This window comes from Pipra filicauda, unplaced genomic scaffold (genome assembly GCF_003945595.2).
Source record: "Pipra filicauda isolate LSUMZ 115617 unplaced genomic scaffold, ASM394559v2 scaffold42_size3861933_pilon, whole genome shotgun sequence".
Classification (NCBI taxonomy): domain Eukaryota; kingdom Metazoa; phylum Chordata; class Aves; order Passeriformes; family Pipridae; genus Pipra; species Pipra filicauda.
The window spans coordinates 1,884,730-1,904,784 of NW_024104565.1; the positions used below are offsets into that span (position 1 = coordinate 1,884,730).

Here is a 20,055-nt window from a genome sequence, read left to right on the forward strand (position 1 = left end):
AGCCAATGAGGGCGCGCGGCGCGGGGCGGGCGGGAGCAGCGCGCGGCGGGCGCGGCCATGGAGGACGTGAGCGCCAAGTTCGTGTCGCAGAAGATCAGCCGGACGCGCTGGCGGCCCCCGCCCGCCGCCTCCCTACAGCCTCCCGACGTCTTTGCTACCGGGTCCTGGGACAACGAGGTACCGCCCGGGCGGGCCCGGAGGCGCGGCGCGACCTTCCCGCCGGGGCGCGGGGCTGGCGGCGGGGGCACCTCACGCAGCCTCTGTGCCCTGCGCCTCCGCCGCTGGGCCGGGGCCGCCGTGAGCGCTTCCCGGCCCGGCGGTCCCGCCCTTCGCCGGGCTGTGCCGTGGTCGTGTCTCTGAGGAGGTGGAGGGGCCGCCTCTCCGCCCGGCAGCTCTATCCCGCCGGGCGAGCGCTTTCCTCCGGCCGGCGGCGGCTTCGTCAGGAGCGGTGCCCAGCCGCCTGCTTGGCGCTTTCCCTGGCTGAGGCGTAGTGTTCGATACTTTCGAAAGTATTTTCGGGTAAAAGTGGTGGTGTCGTTTCCGTACAGGATAACAGGATCTCCTTTTGGTCTGCGGACGACCTTGGAAATGTGGGCCTCAATGGTGAATATCATGGAGAACCTCACCTGCTGTGTGATATCCAGCACAATGGTGATGTTATGGACATGCAGGTAAAATAGCAGTGTTGAATAGATCTGTATTTTTTAAGGGCTTGTTACTTAGGAGAAGTTAAGTGAGAGTGAGCTGTCAAATGCTCAGATTGGCCAAAAAACTCCTACAAAGAAAAAGGGCAAAAGCCATCCGCTGTGGCTTTGTGGGGTTGTTTTTTGGGGGGGGTTGTTTTATTTTTCCCTCTATCTACCAATAATTTAGGTTACTCAAAAATCAAAATTATCATCTTAGTATTAACATTGACTAATAGCATACTTACTATCTCTCCTTAGTTTTTGGATCAAGAGAGAATCGTTGTTGCCTCATCAACAGGAACCGTAACTATATTCCGTCATCATCAAAATAACCAGGTATGTAACATGCATTGGCTTTAAGATGCTATTCTGTGTAATACAGCTCACTTTGATCTCAACATAAGAAACATCTGCCTACCAAAATCAGTTATTTTAATAAGTGTGTTAGAATAAGCTTTGACTTTATACATACAAGGAAAGAAAAAAGCATTTTACACACATGCTACATAAAGTAGATTTCAGGGTAAGACTGGAGTATCTTGTAGTGTACATCTGTAACCAAATAGTCCATTCACTGAAAACATACTTTAGGAGATTAGATTGTTTTGGGGGAGTGGGTATTAATGGACTTGTACCTGCCTTATTAGAGTTTTTGCATTCTTGAAGTAAATGACTTATGTTGAATTTCTTCTCACGAGTGTCATGTGAGGGAAGATATGCAAACTCTGTAGTCTTTTGCTTTGATTATAAATCACTGAAAATAATTACTTTTCTTATGTATTCTGAATGACACAATAAAGACAGATGTCTGTTAATAGTTTGGTGTGGTACCTAAAATAAACTGAGTTCTTTGCCATCAAAATCTAAATGTGACCTTATATTTTGTAAAGGTTTCAGGTCTTTTCCCTTGTCCTGGGGAAAGATTGAAGGCATCAGCCTAGTCAAAGACATTTTACAGTTCATAAATAGTGTTCTCTCTAATTTCTAGGTCATGTGAAAATGGTGGTTCAGAGAAGAGATAAATAATGTTTCACGGAAGGGTTGTGTGCTTAAGAGTTGACGAAAATTTAGATTTCTTGATTCCTTTTTGTATCATGGCTAGGCTTTGCAAACGAGGTTCTTATTCCTGTGAGGTGGTATGGCTTTTCTGGAGCTTGTTTCTGGTTTCATGAGTAGTCTGGAAGCTTTGTTCTGCAGGGTTCATAATTTAACAGCATAATTTCATGTCTGGTTACTACTTAGACATTATCTGCCAACCACCGGTGGGAGAGAGCCCATTATCACGTGGATCAAGACACATCTTGTGGTGGAGCAGCATGTACTGGAGTCGTCTGCAACAAGCCAGAAATTGTCACTGTTGGAGAAGATGGTAGAATAAATCTCTTCAGAGCTGACCAAAAAGATGCAGTAAGAACTATAGGTATGTCGAATAACTGTTCAAATTACTACAGTTCGGAGGGGTTTGTTTGGTTTTCAGCTTCTCAAATGATAACCAAAAAAAAAAAGTCAATTGATAATTGATTTCAGTATTCCAAGCTGAATGCGTTTGCTCCAGACTATTGCGGTATCTCTCCAGACTTTAAATACTTGAACATATTTCAGATGTATTTCTATATTTATTCAAGTATATTTAAGTTAATGTTTTAGCTGATGGAGAAGCTTCAAGCCCAACGTTCTCTGTAGGTTTCTGTTTCACCTAGAATTGTTAAATACTATACCAGTATATATGAAACACAGCTAGGTTTCAAGAGGTATTGTCTCCCAAGTTCTTCATAACTGGAGGCCATGGAAATGGTCACTTCAATTCACTATTTGTATTAAGATTGACCCTTGTGGTGTCCATATACTAAAATATTTATTTGTCTGTGTCTAAAGGAACAGCAAGAACCAGAAACCACTGTTTGTACCCTACTTTTCTGCCAAATATGGTGATAATACCAAGGGATCATTTCTCTCTTGGTGTAAAAGCTCCATATTCCCTAGAGTAATAGATTATGTGATGAAGCAAGATGTCAAAACCTGGTTATTCCCAACTCTTCTATCATGCTAGAATAGTGAAAACAGAATACAAGTTTGGAGCATCTGCCGGAAATTGAACTTAAAAGCAGAAGTAATTTAAAGGATGGTAACACTATGTTTGATAGTGGCATTGCTAAACCAAAATTTTATTTCTGAAGGTTCAGTTTGATACAGCCCTTTCTTTCTTCTTAAGCAAAACCTGTCCTCCAGTGGATAAAGGAATTTACACAGTGATAAAGCCAACTAAGGAAGGAAGTACTTTGGGATTTCTGGGCAGACAGTGTACTCGTGTGTCCATGGCTGTATATACACACAAGATAAATCCTATTAATTGCATACAGCCCTTTACCGAAGTTCCTTGAGAATTTCTGTAGAAAACTTTTCTATATTAAAAAAAAAAGTAGCAAGGCATGAGCCAGATTTTATTATCAGGTACACACAAAACACAGTAACAATCTCGGGGGAGACCTTATCACTCTCTTATCAGCCAGGTGAGGGTCAGCCTCTTCTCTCAAGCAGTTGGTGACGTGACAAGAGGACATAGTTTAAAGCTGCGCCAGGGGAGGTTCAGGTTGGACATCGGGAAGAATTTCTTCATGGGAAATACTGGAACAGGCTGGCCAGGGAGGTGATGGAGTCACCATCCCTGGACGCATTCAAGAAATGACTGGACATGGCACTTAGTGCCATGGTCTCATTAATATGGTGGTGTTTGGTCAAAAGTTGAACTCGATGATCTTAGAGGTTTTTTCCGACCTTAATGACTCTGTGATTCGTGATTCTATGACTTTTTGAGGGGCAAGGACATTAACTAATTTAAAAACATTATTTTATTGGAAAATTTTTACATATACACAGATACCAACACAGAGTGTTCTGGTACAAGTTTAATAGAGTAGAGTGTTTTGTGAATTCTCATGCAGCAAATGTCAAAACCCCCAAAATTATTTTTCTCTGGGTAATTTCTTGGATGCTTACATACAGATTTAATAATGTGCTGGATGCAAGTTGCTAGTTTTATTGGTGCTCACTTCATAGTGCTACTTGAAAACGTTTGCTTTGTAGTGATAGCTTTATCTGTTAGCATAACACTATGATAGCATAGTGTTATGCTGCAGGGAAGACTGCATTTAGATTTGCTGGCACGTAAGCATTTAAGAAATCAGATGTGAGTTAACTGAGAAATGTCCTTTGGAAAATGGGTAGGGTAAATTAGGAATGGTACATAAGTACGTCTGTCATACCGATGACCCCGTAAATGAAGCTTATGTGGAGTTAGGTGGAAAGCACATGCACAAATTTATGTACTATGGATGGTTTTACAGTAAAAGTTGGAGAGGGGAGAGAGAACATCTTGGAAGATGCTCTCAGGTTCTTCAGGATGGAGTTCTATGGTGTAAGCAATCTTTCATACTGGTTCCCGATTCCATGACACCTTGACATTTCACAGGCGCTGAGCTGATAGAACTCTTGTACCTCATTCAATATATGGAAAGGAATACCTTGGTATTTTTGTTATTGTTTAATGGCGTTAAGAGTATAATAGAAAGCTGATACGTTTGTAGTCAATTATGGTAGGAAAAAATCTCCAAAGTTAGAGATTCTGTAAAAATCTTTTGGAGCTATAAAAATGTATCATTGCTAAATCACTTAGTATTACTCTGTCATAAAATTTTAAATCCTTTAGAACTTCACTGTTCAGTAATCTAACATTTGTTTTTAAAAGTGTTTTGGTGAGGTTTTTTTTCTTCCCCTCAGTTTTCATTTAAATAGAAAGCAGAAAAGTCACTCAAGTATCTGTAATGAGGCAACTATCTTATTCAGAAAGATAATAATTCACTTATGTTGTCTTTTTGTATGGGCTTACACAAAGAATTTCAAAATATTTGAGGTGAAAGTAGACTTAAAAATGTTACCCTATCATAATCAAGATGAGAAGTTTCTATATAGTAACAGAATTAAAGAAAATGGTGTCTACATTTTCTCCTAAGGCCTCAAAAGTTTCACCTCAATGCTGTGAATTGTTTAACATTTTAAATTACTCTGACCAAAAGAAGCTCTGGAGAAAAGGACCTGGAAAAAAAAGAACTTTGCCATTTAGTTATTAACAAGCACTGATTTAACAAACTCTGATTTAACTTGATATCACATTGACAGTTCTTGGAAAAGGTCTAAAAGTTGGTAAATTAAGTGTTTCTGTATACAACTGCTTAATGTTCCCAGTCAGAGTACTGTTCCTTGTGTTCAGAAGAACTCCATTATAAAAAGCTCCATAGTTGCCTCCTGTCAGTAGGTGCTAGGCATATAAAGAAAACTGTTGAAAACCATAAACTTGGCTGAGTTGATTCCTCTTGAAGGAACTGCAAAAAGAAATCTTACGGATCAACAAGGAGTTCTCTAAGCACCAAACTTAATCAACACAGCTTCTTACAGATTTGTCTCAGTAGTGTTTGATATAGGAAGCAAGGGCTCCTTTTTCACAGGGTATTTGCAGATACCGATCTGTCTCTCATGCTGAAAATGCAGAGGTGGTAAGTGTGTTTCTGTTTTCTATACAGAGGTATTTTGTTGTAATTAAGGGGAGATTAGCATTCCATAGGTTTACCTGAATGCTTTTCTCATCTCTTGCAGACAATGCAGACAGCAGTACGCTCCATGCAGTGACCTTCCTTCGCACAACTGAGATCTTGACAGTAAATTCAATTGGACAGTTAAAAATATGGGACCTCAGACAGCAAAGAAATGAGCCATCTCAAATATTTTCTTTGTAAGACCTCCACTTTTTTACATATTTACTGAGAAGCATGTCTACTTTATATAATCTGATGTAAATCTTTCCTGATAGCATCCTAACAATGGGATGATATATCACTGATTTTTTAAAAGGATTTTAACTTCTTTGGTATTTAAATAATCAAAAGCAGACTGCTTAATGGCCGAACCACTGTTGTGACTAAGCATTGTGTTTAGGTGGTCTGTTTTATGGTTTAATTCTTGAAGGACTATTGCACCTGTACACTTGCTCTTTTTTAAGAAAACAAATTCCAACTCTCAACCAAAAACTCTTTCCCTATTTATATATATATACACTTTACATCTGCTTTTCTCCACAGGCCTAATATAAGGTTTCTGGCATTTGGAATGTATTTGAATGGTAACTTTGTGCCTTATAAGATACTGTGAGAAAACAAACTGAGCTAGATTTAAATCCTGTTGTTGTCTGTGTAATAATTCCCATTGCTGTTAATAGGCTGTGGTTTAGGTAAGTGATTTTGTCAGTGCCCAGTGTCTCTTGGTAACTGTTAGCATATGTTGAAACTGTAATTATAACATGCATTTCACAGTAATCTTATGGTAGGTATCCGTAGAGTATTACGTGTATGCAAGGCACCCTCACTCCTGTAAATCTGTCAGATGCCATGTAGATGTCTGTGTACCGTAGGGCACAGAATCTAATGCTCATCGGATTGTAGCTTCATGTTATTGCCATACCTCTGGTTTCCAGTAGATGTCATGTGGCTTCAGCCTGTGGTGATCAGATGCTACAGGAATTGAAGCTGCAATGGATACCTGTGCCTCACTTGTCAACACTCCTAGGGATTAAGAAGGAGAAAACACAAACTAAATAAAGAATTCATGTTTGGGTTATTTGGTTGTTTTGGTTTTTTCTCTTTGCAGGGCAGGTGACAGAGTTCCACTGCACTGTGTGGACAGGCATCCCAATCAGCAGCATATTGTGGCCACGGGGGGCCAGGATGGGATGCTGAGCATATGGGACATCAGGCAGGGTACTATGCCAGTGTCCCTGCTAAATGCTCATGAAGCAGAAAGTAAGTACCTGAAATGGAGGGGGGAGAAGAAGGTGTTATTTTAGAAAAGTTTCTATTTTTTGTAAAAGGTAAGCTGTTGTAACTATGGTAGAAAACAATCACATAGTTGCCTCTTCATAGAATCATAGAATGGTTTGGGTTGGAAGAGACTTTAGGATCATCTCGTTTCAACCCACCTGCCATGGGCAGGGTCACCTCCTACTAGATCAGGCTGCTCCAAGTCCCATCCAGCCTGGCCTTGAACAGTCACAGGCATCCACGACTTCTCTGGGCAATCTGTTCCAGCTCACTTTTTCTCACCACCCTCACAGTAAAGAATTTCTTCCCAATACCTACTCTAAGCCTGCCCTCTGGCAATTTAAAGCCATTCCCCCTTGTCCCATCACTACATGCCTTTGTTAAAAGTCCCTCTCAACTCTCTTGTAAACTACCTTTAGGTACTGGAAGGCTGCTGTAAGGTCTTCCAGAGCCTTCTCCAGGCTCAAAAACCCCAACTCTTTCAGCCTGTCTTCATAGGAGAGGTGCTCCTCCCCTCTGACTGTCTTTGTGGTCCTCCTCTGGACTCGGTCCAACAGATCCATGTCCTTCTTATGTTGGGGGCCCCAGAGCTGGATGCAGCTCTCCAGGTGGGGTCTCATGAGGGCAGAGTAGAGGGGGGGAATCACTTCCTTTGACCTGCTGGCCACACTGCTTTTGACTCAGCCTAGGATATGTTTGGCTTTCTGGGCTGCAAGCAGACATTGCTGGCTCATGTGCAGCCTCTCATCCACCAACACCCTCAAGTCCTTCTCCCCTGGGCTGCTCTCAATCTGTTCATCCCCCAGCCTGTATTGATACCTGGGGTTGCCCCGACCCAGGTGTAGCACCTTGCATTTGGCCTTGTACTTCATGAAATTCCCATGGGCCCACTTCTCAAGCTTGTCCAGGTCCCTCTGGATGGCATCCTGTCTTTCAGGTGTGTCAGCTGCCCCACTCAGCTTGGTGTCATCTGCAGACTTGCTGAGGGTGCACTCGATTCCTTTGTCTATGTCATTGATGAAGATATTAAATAACACTCGTCCCAGTATGGACCTCCATGGGACGCAGTTTGTCACTGATGTCCATCTGGATGCAGAGCTGTTAACCACTAGCCTCTGGATGTGAGTGTCCAACCAATTCCTCATCCACTAAACAGTCTACCCAGTCTCTCCAATTTAGAAGGATGTGGGAGATTGTGTGAAAGGCCATACACAGAAGTCCAGATAAATGACATCTGTAGCCTTTCCCTTGTCCACTGATACAGTGGACACTAGGACACAGGGCACTAGGTTGGTCGGGCAGGAGACCTGCCCTTGGTGAAGCTGTGCTGGCTGTCTTGAATCACCTCTCTGTCCTCCACATGATTTAGCACAGCACCTAAGAGGATCTAGAATGTTTTTCCCAGGCACAGAGCTGAGGCTGACAGGTCAGTTGTTCTCAGGGTCCTCCTTTCTACCCTTTTTAAACATGGGTTTGTACCCATCTTTCCCTTTTTCCAGTCACCTGGGACTTCACTTGACTGTCATGACTTTTCAAATATCATGAAGAGTGGCTTGGCAACTACATCAGCCAATTCCCTCAGGACTCTGGGATGCATCTCATCAGGTCTCATAGATTTATGTACGTTCAGGTACCTTAGGTGGTCACAAAACTGAGCTTCTCTTACAGTAGGAGGCACTTTGCTCCCTCTGACCCTAACTTGCAGGCCACTCACTCGAGAGGTGTGGGAAGAGAGGTTGCCATTGAAAACTGAGGCAAAAAATGTTACCAAGTATGTCAGCCTTCTCTTTATCTGTTGTTACCAGTTTGCCAGCATTGTTTATCGGGGGGAACATCTTTGATCTTCCTTTTCTGGCTGACATACCTGTAGAAGCCATTCCTTTTATTCTTTTCATCCCTTGCCAGGTTCAGTTCCAGCTTCCCCTTGGCCTTCCTCACCCTATCCCTACATAACCTTCACCTCTATACTCTTCCCAGGATACCTACTACTACTCAATGTGTTTTCACCCAGTTGGCTTCCTTCTCTGTATGTGAGACTGTTCTTATCTAAAAGCCAACTCTTTCTAAATTAAAACTAGACTTGGTAAGCAATTCTTTAATGAGCCCTTAAATGCATTTGATCAGAATGATTGTTTCTAGCAGGGTAGGTGTATAAAGAGTCATAGAAATTGATGCTGTGTTATGCACATAGAGTAAAACAAGAATGCAGATGCTAACAAACTTGAAAACATGAGGAAGAAGGGGAAACTCAAGCTAGTACACATCCATTTGGTGCCTCCACAATGCTGAAACAGCTCACTTTCCTAGTAACTTTACACAAAAAAGATAGCAATTCATTTTATGTGGAAAATATCTTTACTTGATGCTACAATCGTATTAAATGAGTAAAAATATTTCTTGATGTTAAGTTTTACTGATTTAAATGTGTTTTCCACAGTTGTGGTATCTAGAAACAAAATAACGTGCTGGGAAGGAATGCATGCTGCGTGCAGATTTAAACTTAATAGTAGGGAAGATGGCATCAGATGGTATACAGAATGCCTGAATTCAGATATGACTTTAACCTTTAGCAATTTTTGCAATACTGAAAATGCAAGAAAGTAGGGGGGTTTTCCCCCACCCCTCCTACCACCCCTCTCCCAGGGGAGGGAAAACTGCAGCATATAACTAAGCATGGGGCTTTGGGTCTCCTACCCTCACACACTTAAGAATGGAAGGTTTTGATGGGGGCATGGGTTCTTGTAAGTGCATGTCCACAGCATACTATCCAAAGTGCAGTGATTGAAGCACTTGATACTTGTTCTGAAGTGGTTCTGACAGGGTTCTGTTTGATACTTCCAGTGTGGGAAGTTCACTTCCATCCCTCCAACCCTGATCACTTATTTACATGTTCTGAAGATGGATCACTTTGGCACTGGGATTCTTCCACAAATGTATCTGAAAAACCATCTTTTCTTCATCAAGGTAAGGATGTTTGAAGTCCGTCTGCATTGAATTTGTCAGTGTTCATGACAGTCAGTGTTCTTACATGACCCAATTAATAACACAATCCTAATACAGAATAATAAAACCTAGTTTCTTTTCTTAGAAAGCAAGCAGTGATAGGCACTTGAGGAAAACTACTTAAAAGGCTAACAGTTGTGTGAGGGTTTTTTGTGGTCTGGTTTTGGTTTTCTTAATGTGCTACACTCTTACCAATGTGTGAAAGGGCACAGCTATGATTTCAAAGAGAGATTGTGTTCACTTAAAAATCATCTGTATTGTAGAAAAGACACAGAGGCAGCCTCAATGACATTACTGAGTCTCTGAGGGAGATACACAAAGTTAGAATACCACAAAATTGATATGTTAATGAGACAGTAGAATTAAGAATTTACAATTCAAGGTCATAATTTCATTCAAATTCCGATGAATGAAACTGGATCCTTTTGCATTATGGCAGGATTTTAAAGTTATGATACTGACTTAATACAAACATTTCACATTATAATCACAAAGACTGCTAAGTGTTTGTCACTTCAGACTGTAAACAGTGGGGAAACTTTCAGATGTCACCTGCTGACTTTGGCCTCAAAGTTAAGTTTTATATATGGAAGAGATAGGATTACTGATTTCAAGTTTACTTGATTACTGGTTTCAAACTCTGCATGTTTTCAGGTATATGAAATATAAACCCTTTAGCATCACTTCAGACACCTGTTAATTTTATGCTGAATGACAGTTCTCAAACTGTGATACTTCAGTTTAAATGTAAAATATTACATGGAAAAATTTCAAAGTCAAGTACAGGTATGTCACTTGCTGCAGAGTAAGTAGGGAGGAGGGACAGTAGGGAATAAGTGTTACTGAAGCAAAGCTGAAACCCCCAATAATAGCAAGACACTGTATAAACAGACTTCTGTTCTTCTGTTCTTGCTTTAGTTTCTGGCTAGAAAAACTTGCAGGTACTTACACTGGTGAGATGAGTTCATAGCTGTTGTGAAGTATTTGTCTTAACTGAGGTCAGAGCTGGTACTAGGTTTCTGTAATTAAGTACTTGATTTTTTTAAGCTATTTTTTCCTTCATTGACCAAAGAAATGACATCTGATAACTAATCTGAAAACTGACTTAAATGTAAAATTATATTCCTATTACGTCTGTCCCATATCTACTATGTTTCTTCAAATTCTGAGAATATATAAACAAAATTGAAACTTTTTTTCCCCTTTCTTCCCTCTTTCCTTCTTTCAGGAGGAAGAAGTACTACCTATCTTTCCCACAATACCATTAACCAGTCTGTAGTAAGTGCCTGGCTAAGCAACGATCCTACCAAAGACCGCATGGAAATCACCAACTTAATTCCAAATCAGACTTTGTCTGTGAATAGCTTAGATGTTTTAGGACCATGCCTAGTATATGGTACTGACGCAGAGGCTATTTATGTGAACAGACAACTTTTTGCATGAAATGACTGCAGTATCCCGTTGAAGTACTGATCAACTTGAACTACTGGGAAATGTCAGGTTCACTGTTATTGCTACTCGTTAGTCTGTTACTGGCGGGTGGGGGAGAGACCTACAGCTTGGTCCTGGTACTGCAGAAGAAATGTGAGGTACCTCAGATTCTGACAGCTGTCACTCGCTATTCATACTCTGGGATGGGTAACTGAGCAAGCTTACATGCCATTTCTTCCCTGCTGCCTGTTTGGATAAGGAGGAAAGTAGTCACTACGGCAAGATCTTTGCTGTAAAGTTATGTCTATAATACACACATGCATAAAAACTGAAGAAAAGGTAAACCCTGGATTTTTATTTTTCCCTGTAAAGATATTTTTCAAGTATTATTTCTAAAGCAAAACTATGGGGTTCTTTGAAATTCTTTTTATGTCACCTGAGAGACATGAGGGTTTTTTTAAGCAGAGGGGTTTTTTTATGTATTTAGGGGAACATAACTTTTAATGTTAGTTCATGAGAACTGGAAGGAAAACTGTTAAAGCTATGAAATCTGAAAGGTTCTGTAAGAATCTAAGCATTCTAGCAACATTATTTTGCATTATATACAGCTTTATCATGGGTGCTGCATGTTAAAACCTGATAATGCACCAGTAAATTTACCAACTGAAAAGTGGTTTTTATAATTAAGAGGTCATATTTGACAGATGTGTTGGCTGTGTTTTCAGGTGTAAGAATAAGACTTTCTAAACTTGAGACATAGTCTTTGTCAAAATTTCATGTCTGGTCTGTTGAAATCTTGGAAAATTTCAATTTTATGATTAGCATTGTACCTACCTTTTGTTACAAAGAACCCTTTCTCTTTTTAATAAAAACTTTTGCACAAGAGTAGTGGTCTGAGTTACTAAATTAATTCAAACAGGTGTACTTGCACTCATCTTTGGAGAAAGGTAAATAACTAACTCACTTGGACTGATCCTGGGTATGCAATCTGAAGGACGGAGAGAATCCTCAAGATTTGGGCAGCAACAGGTTACTTACAAGGTTTTATCTGATATTTTTCCACCATAACCACTTTAGAGTGTATTTTACTTCACATCTGCAAGAATGGCCTTGGTCTGCTGTGCAAGAACACCTTACCTGATCCGATTTCCTTGTGTCTGGCTGCAGGAGCTGGGTGACAGGGCTGTCCTTCCTTCATCGGGCAACGTACGAACATGCCAAGGGGCTCGTTAGAGCAGCTTAAATTTTGCTTCTCGGTTTGTTTGAAATGCAAAAGATGGAAATTAAATGGATGAAATGGAAAGAAACGGTCGAGATGCGACTCTGAGCGATAATCGGTGGGTGTTCATTCCTGTCGGTCCGTAACGAGGCCATCGTTCGGGCAGTAGCCGGATCGGGAGGCTCGTCAGAGCTTTTTCACCCCCCTGAAGAGATCGGGATTTGTCCATCGACCTCGGCACTGCCACGGGAGCAACAAGCATTGCCTGACGCCCGGCAGCGGCGGGGGGTGCGTGTTGTGTGTGTACCGTGTGTGGCTGCGCCGAGCGGGCTCGCAGGGGTTACAGGCGCTGCCGCTCCCCGCCGGGGCGGGCGGGAGCCGCCGCAGCTCCATCCGGGAGCGGCAGGAGCCGCGCGAGGCAGGCCGGGATCTGCCCATATCCGGGCGGCTCCGCGGCGGGGACACCGACAAAATGGCGGCGCCGAAGTGAGCGGCCCGAGGCGGCGGCGGGCGCTGGCGGAGGCACCGAGCGGGCGCTGCGGCATCGCCGAGGGGCGGGCGGAGGGAGGGAGAGAGGGAAGGGCCGCGGCCGGTCGTGGCCGCGCGGGCGGGGCCGAGCTCCGGGCGCCCGGGGCGCTGCCGCCGCCGCCTTCTCGCCGCAGGTACGGTCCGCGGTGTCGCGGTGGGGGCGGTGGCGGGACGGGGGCGGTACCGAGCGCGCTCCGGCACGGCCCGGCCGGGCGGTTCTGAGCCCTTGTCAGGACGCGGCCGTGGCAGGAGCGATCTCGGGTCACGGCCTGGGGCCGGAGGGGCGAGAGAAGCGCAGGTGTCCCAACAGGACGTTCGGGGTACTCATCCCGACGATGAAACCCTCCTGGCCTGCGTGGTCCTTGGGAGGCTGGGTCCTGCAGCGCTGCAGGAATGACCTCGGTGCTAGCCTGAGCCACCTTGGTCCTCAGAATGTTGGTCCTGGTAGTGTTAGCCGCAAAAGTCGCTGTTAGGTGCGCCTGCAGTAACTCCTGCTGCCAGGAATACGTGTGCGTAGAAGAGCTGTATCCTGTTGAAGGAGATGGCAGAGCGTGAGAGATGAAACAAGCCGAGCGAATGCACAATGTTCATCTGGTCACTTCCAGCTCAGGCTTCCCTGGCCGTGTGTAGTTCTGTTTATGTGCTATTTCAGGGTCCAGTTTTCTCCTCATTCTGTGGAAACTTTTAGCACTGGAAGTGCATCCTTTGGCAAATTACTGTTAGAGCTCGATGACTTGTTACCTGAAGAAGAGCTTCCTTTTGTTGGTTTGAACCAACCCCCCTCCAAACTTAATTTTATGACTTCCAAAGTCTTGATTGCTCTCTTTCTCCCTAGCAATAAAGTGTTGTGATTATGTATAAAATAAGATATTAGAATAGGTACATGAGAGAGGGTACCAAAATAGATTGATATGTGACATTCAATACTTACATGTAAATATGAGTAATTAAATTATATTCAAAACTTTTGGAGATAAGAAATGCTAGAGTTACATTATAAAACTGTGTATTTTTCCATTAGAAAATCTTGGAGGTCACTGACAGTTGTTTGCAGCCGTTCACGAATCATAAAATGGTTTGGGTTGAAAGCGAACTTGGAGATCATCCAGTTCCAATCCCGCTGTTGCGGGCAGGGTTGCCTCCCACTAGACCAGGTTGCTCCAAGCCACATCCAACCTGGCCTTGAATGCTTCTGAGTTTTCATTCAAACACTTGTTTTTAAATTCAGTCTTTAATAATTATAGTGTAAAAAAACCAAGTTGGTTTTTTTTCCCCTGCAGTTTGACCTGTAGAAGAAAATGCTTTATCCCCACATTTTGAAAATAAATTAAAGATATCATTTTTTAAACTCCTTTAGGGAAGTGGAGAGTTGCATCAGCAAAGACATCTGCATTAACAAACAAATCATTTAATGACACAAAACTGCGAGGGGGAATAGACATCGGTTCCCTTGGATGCAGTTGGTGTTTGCTAGTTAGAAGTACAAAACTGGAATCCATTTCTTATTCAGCAGTCAACACTTTCTTGCTTTAAAATGTGTGCAAATGTCTATTAGAGGAGGTGACTTGTGAATTTTGAGGTTCACATATAGAGCAAGGTGAACTGTAGTAAATCTTGCTTTCTGGAGGACCAATTTAGTTTGATTTCTGAGAATTAAGACTTAGTTTCACATGCACATCAACTCCTGATACCCAAAAGAAGTGCTGCCAAAAGAAACAACCCACCAAAAAAAGTTACTGTTTATTTGGGTAAGTTCCTTAGCTTGGTTCACACTGTATGGCCTTACAAACAATTATGCTGTCAGTGGTAAGTGGTGGGAGATAAGTGGCCTGGCTGGTTTACACTGCTAAAGCTATGCTGCTGCTAAAAATGTAAATGAAAGTGCAGCTTTATTTTCCAAGGCTGCTCCTGATTTATGGTTTACGTGTACTGTTAATTTAACCTTGATTTCTCTTAGGAGTATTAGATTTGACTATCTCAGCTATCCGAGGTGTAATCATAAATGAATATTGAAATACCAGATAAATATGTAAAATATGTAGGTGTAAAACAGCTATTTTCTTTTAAATTCCAGGCCTTTGGAATTTGTTAAAAGCAATAACTCATGTATGGACACTTTTTTCCGCTGCTCATTGGTGTATGCGTAACACAATACCCAGTGGTTTTGCCTAGATTATGCTGCCAGTGGTGGAGTAGTCATTACTCCTGACTGAATTTGAACAATATTTTAGATTACTAAGTCTTAAAGATATTTTGCCTTGTTGTCCTGTGTTCTGGGACGAGTTTGTGCTGAAGGTTTCACTTTTCTGAAGGTGGTGATTCTTTCAAGCGTTACTGGCATATAACCTTGCACTTGTGTTTCTGACAAGTATTCTTTTGAAGAAGGTCACTTAAAAGGAAAAGGAACATCCATAACAAAACTAGTACAATGGTCTAAACATACTTACTTCACTTTCTTTGGAAAAAGTGTTTTTGGCAAAGTATTTTTAATGTGATCTTAAGTACAGCATGTTTTGAAAATGATTTTGAAAGTGGCCAAAATTACATTATATTTTAATTGTGCTCATGCTGTACTTTCAGCTGATTTCTGAATTTCTTAATACTTGGATCAAAACTTCGCTGTTAATTATCACAATTCACTCACTGAATTGTCTGATGATCTTGTCCTTATTCAGTGAGCACTGAAGAATTACATGGTATTGGACCATATGAAAAAATAGTATAACTACCCCATTACACTCATTTAAGGTCTCAAACCTATCACAGGGCAAAGAAAGCTTGTGAGTGCAGTTATACCTCTTAAGATTCAGATAGTTTTATAAGAGAAATTCTGTTATTTCTTAAATGAGTCTCAGAGGAGAATGGGATTGAGCGTCCGTTGTGTTTCTTTTTGCAGTCCTCATTTATATATTACTTCCCAGCTTTCAGGTTTTATCTATATATCAGTAGCATGTATCTTTAATTTATACAATATTTATGTCGTTTGCGGGTTCTTCTTCCTATTAACTTGTCATTTTCTTCCTCAATCACCGAATCATTGATTGTTTTATGACAGTGCAAGTATTATAGAAGTGAAACGTGGATGAAGAGTGACTTTTTTGTAGACTGTGTAAATTTATGTCTAATTTATGTTTAATAAATTAATTTATTAATTTATGTCTAATAATTGATTTTAATTAGACTGTTTAATTTATGTCTAATATGAGAAGCACTTATCAGCACAGTACTTCTTTAAGAGACAAAAGATACTTGCAGATGTCTGAATCCTCAAAAATAGTCCTTCAGAAAACAAGGAATGCAAATTTTTAACACTTTGAGAAACAGAAACAAAATAAGAACATTTCAATATTGCTGGTTAGACATTGCATGATAGTAAAGCTGAAGTGTGAGTTGAGCTTTACCATTTTAGTTGCCTTTGAAGCAAAGACAGTGCTAAAATATTAATTTTTTTTATCTTGCAGTATCTTAGTAACTGATCTTCCTCTGTGAAGCAGTAGAGACTGAAAAAGTTTTATTTCATGATACTCTAAAGAGGCAAATGCTCTGTAACTTCTTCAATGTTCCACTCTGGTTGCTCTATCCTTTGCCATAGCAGTTGCAGTACTAACTAGTGCCCGGCCTGAATGCAGAGATTTGGGTTCTCTGCAGGCACAGGGCTCTTTCCCTGATGAGTCAGTGCCTTCAAAATGCAAACGTTTTTTATTTGGCTTTTGGCAGAAATTTCTGTTTCCCTTACCAAATGTCATAGCTATGCTAAGTAAATTTGATGCTTAAATTGTTAAACAATTTTACAGTAAAAAAATTTGATTCAATTTGCTTTGTTTCTTCCCCTGCTCTCATCTTCCCTTATGTAAAATAAATTTTAAAATTACTCAACTATTGACAAAGCCTGATTCAAGGAGACTCGAGCTGAGACTATGACAGCCCTAGAAAACTGAACCCTTAAACAGATTTAAATGGCAGATGGTACAAGAAATCATAAAGTCACATGTGGTGAGCTAGGCAAGTGTTTACTTTTTACATATGTGACTGCTGAAGAATGGATAAAATCATTGTAATTATGTGCTCTTACTGGTGTACTCCATCTATTTGTGGAGCTTGATGTCAGAATTGTTGAACAGCAAGGGTATTTGGTCCATATCCTGGCTAAATGGGTAGGAGAGTTGGCACTTTTGGCTATAAAGGTGTTGATGAAGAGAATGAACGTAGGTGACAAATGGGGACAGGACACAGCGGAAAGCGGAGGCAAAGCAGCAGTGCTGGGGTAGCACACACAGCAGCAGTTCATATCTGCTCTTGAAAGCTTTGTCCACCATACAGAGGAGTTCCTCTTTGTCCATGCCCTTTGCAATTCAGGACTGTTCAGGCACCTAAAATGTTTGTTGCTGAAAGTCCAAAACAGTTTATAAATTAGGTTGAGTAAAGGCTGCCTGAAGAATTTGCTTAGCGGGCTTTTAGTATCTGTGAAGGAAGTGCTACATGTGAACATTTCACTGCCACCAAAGCTACATTGTGAATTTTTTTTACTGCTGTATATATAATGTGATTCTTTCTTGTTTCATTTTGCTAGCAGAAATACCGTTTTGGGTTGTGATGAGCTCCAGCACTACAGGAACCAAGGTTTCACAGTGAAGAGCCACTGCTTTCACAAGTTCTGACACCAGCCAGTCTTCCTTGAATTCTGGTGTGTGCAAGTCCTTGGTGGAGGTTGCATATATACATGTTTTCATGAAGAGAAGTGAGAAACCAGAAGGTTATAGGCAAATGAGGCCTAAAACTTTTCCTGCCAGTAACTATACTGGCAGCAGCCAGCAGATGCTACAGGAAATACGAGAGAGCCTCAGGAATTTACCTAAACCCTCCGATGCTGCTAAAGCTGATCACAGCATGGGCAAAATGTTATCTGAAGATCCTAGACAAGGTCGAAATCCTCCCAAATTTGTAACATATCATAAAGTTTTGCAGGAGATAAGAAACTCACTTCTGCCTTTTGCAAATGAAGCGACCTCAGCTGTCAAAGGAACATCAGAAGTTAATCGACAAATGCTGCAAGACTTACAAGCTGCTGGCTTTGATGAGGTGAAGTGTTTTATTTTGAAGATTTGGTGTTCTGCTAGCTATAAACTATTAATGTATGTTGGAGGGGGTGGTGGTCAGGGAATATTTGAACAGCTTGACAAGCAAAAGTGCTTCTTCAAAATCTGATAGGTTTCTGATTAGGGAATGAAACTGGTAATAGTGGGGGATGTAGAAGAGGAATAGAAGGATTTAGAGAGGCTTGGTTGTTTTTTTTTTTTTTAAGCATCTTGTGCAGATTGTTCTAATGTGATAGGTTGTTTTAATTATATAATTTTAGTCAGAAAGGACTGGACTCTCTAGAACATGGATTTTGCCTCTGATACTCAATGGAATTTTGGATTGCGTTCATTTAAAACAGATTGATGCAATATGGCCATTCTAAATTGAAAGGCAATACCAAATACTTTGGAAATTAATCTGAAATGTGGTTTCCAGGAAGAAAAAATGAATACATTTATAGTTCCTCTGTTTTTACTGGGACTTGCATATCAAAGTAAATCACACTTATTTTCATGTCTTCTGCGTAAGCCTGGGTACAAGAGGAGATTAAAAAAAACCTAGCAAACCACTCATCTTTCTAAAGGAAAAAGGCACAGTACCAGACAGGGATTAACTTTACAGGAGTGTACTGCTTGCAGTAGAGACCAGCTCATGAGTTCTGCTGTCTGGGATGCTTTGGTATTTACAGAGAAGATCTACCTCTACCAAGAGTGAGCTGCTCCAAGAACTGGCTTTTCCTCAACAATGTCCCAGTGTCAAGTGTTGATAGTGATTTTTCATGTTCCTTTTCCTTGATCAAATACACAGTCCAGTCAGTCTGTGTGTCAGGAAGAATGGAAGGATTTCATAATGATAAATTATTTTTGCAATAATTTGTGCCTGCTCTCTGGTTTGTTGCTGAGGTTGCTTTTTTGTTGTTGTTGTTGTCAGATTTTGGGACAGCAGTGGGGGGGGTGTGCATTTGTTTTTTCAAAGTAGATCAGTTCTTAGATCCATTTTTACAGATTGAACTTACAGTCATTTTTGCAAACTGAAGTTTGTGGTATGTGGCTGGATAATAACCCAGAAAGGTATCTTAAGTTTGTATTTTTGTTGGATCCTTTGTATCTTGAAGCCTTTTGCTCCTGCCCTTTGTTCTTGGATGAAACTGAGAATTCCCGTGACACTTTTGATTGTATGGAGCTTTTTTCAGGCAGAGTGCCAGTGAGAGCCGTTTCTGCCGTGTGTTAACCTACAGTTGCATTGCCACAATAGCCCATATGGCACTGATCCATGTGTGCATTAGGAACAGATACAGCTGAAGTCAGAAAGCATTTTTCTTGGTGGGAAAGTTTCAAAATGTATCGAATTTATATTTTACCTTTTACTTTTTAAAATATGTTAAATGTCACAAACATTCTGGTTATTTTGTCCCCATTCCTCAGGTAGTAGATAATATTCAGGGTTAAAGTGGAACAGATAGATATCAATCAGTATCAGGTATGTCTGTACATAGATTTTTTTTATATATATATGTATAATAATTCAGGTAGAATGCTGCTCATGGTCTTTGGTTTTTGTTTGCTTTTTTTTTTTTTAAACAACATCCTAAATAGCTTACTGGTAATCTCTTCTGCTTATTATGATTCAAGTTCAGTCCTCAGAAGTTCTATGTAAGGTGATACTCTTTTAAGACATTGAATACTTCATGTCACATAGGTGACCAAGTTTTTTGTGCTTCAGCTAAAGGAGCTAGAGATCCTTTGGCTCTTACTCAGATCCTCTGGTTAGCGGAGAGGGAATTAAATTTTGTCTCTTAAAATATTGCTGGTTTTGTACTTTGACATTCTGTGAGTCTTTATGGCCCAGTGATGTGAACTTGCTGATTTAGGTCTCTGTATTGTAGAATTATTTGGCTAAAAAGACAATAAATTTGGTTTTGAAGCTGATTAAGAAAAAAATTAAAGTCAATAGGTAGAAATTAATGATGTATCCTATAAAAATATATTCAATTTGAAAATTAAATACCCTGGATGACTTAACTTTCCATTTGCACAATGATCAAACAGCTTACCAGTGCTGAAAATGTACTTCTTGCCGCAGATAGTCTTGCCTATAATAGTAAAAGTGTTGCAGACATAACTGTCTTGTGAAGGAGATATGAGATCAAAAGTTGTATCTGATTTTTCCAACAGTATCAGCTGGTCAGCTGGTAAAGATTGGGACAACCTTATTGTGTAGGTTTTTCTATTTTAAAATCCTT

At 40.9% G+C, this 20,055-nt stretch overlaps 2 protein-coding genes and 1 long non-coding RNA gene across 6 annotated transcripts in view; 2 read left to right on the forward strand and 1 right to left on the reverse strand.

Annotated features, from left to right (window-relative positions):
* Positions 1-11,872, forward strand: NUP43 (nucleoporin 43). Its single transcript, XM_027733826.2, has 8 exons — positions 1-177; positions 549-671; positions 945-1,022; positions 1,929-2,106; positions 5,337-5,472; positions 6,384-6,535; positions 9,395-9,517; positions 10,785-11,872. The coding sequence occupies exons 1-8, from the start codon at positions 58-60 to the stop codon at positions 10,997-10,999; spliced, it is 1,125 nt and encodes a 374-aa protein (XP_027589627.1). The 5' UTR covers positions 1-57; the 3' UTR covers positions 11,000-11,872.
* Positions 3,518-12,804, reverse strand: LOC113994599. Its single transcript, XR_003543150.2, has 2 exons — positions 12,125-12,804; positions 3,518-6,298 (listed from the first exon to the last, which is right to left on the reverse strand). It is a non-coding gene; the product is annotated as an uncharacterized LOC113994599 (long non-coding RNA).
* The window catches only part of LATS1 (large tumor suppressor kinase 1), a 23,485-nt gene continuing 16,228 nt past the window's right edge, over positions 12,799-20,055 (forward strand). For 3 of the 4 annotated variants that reach the window (XM_027733821.2, XM_027733822.2, XM_027733823.2), the window contains exon 1: positions 15,938-17,813. In XM_027733821.2, the coding sequence (XP_027589622.1) occupies positions 17,463-17,813 (351 nt within the window). In that variant the 5' untranslated portion in view covers positions 15,938-17,462. Of the gene's footprint in view, positions 12,869-15,937; positions 17,814-20,055 lie in introns of those variants that run through there. The other variant, XM_027733820.2, reaches the window with a different exon arrangement.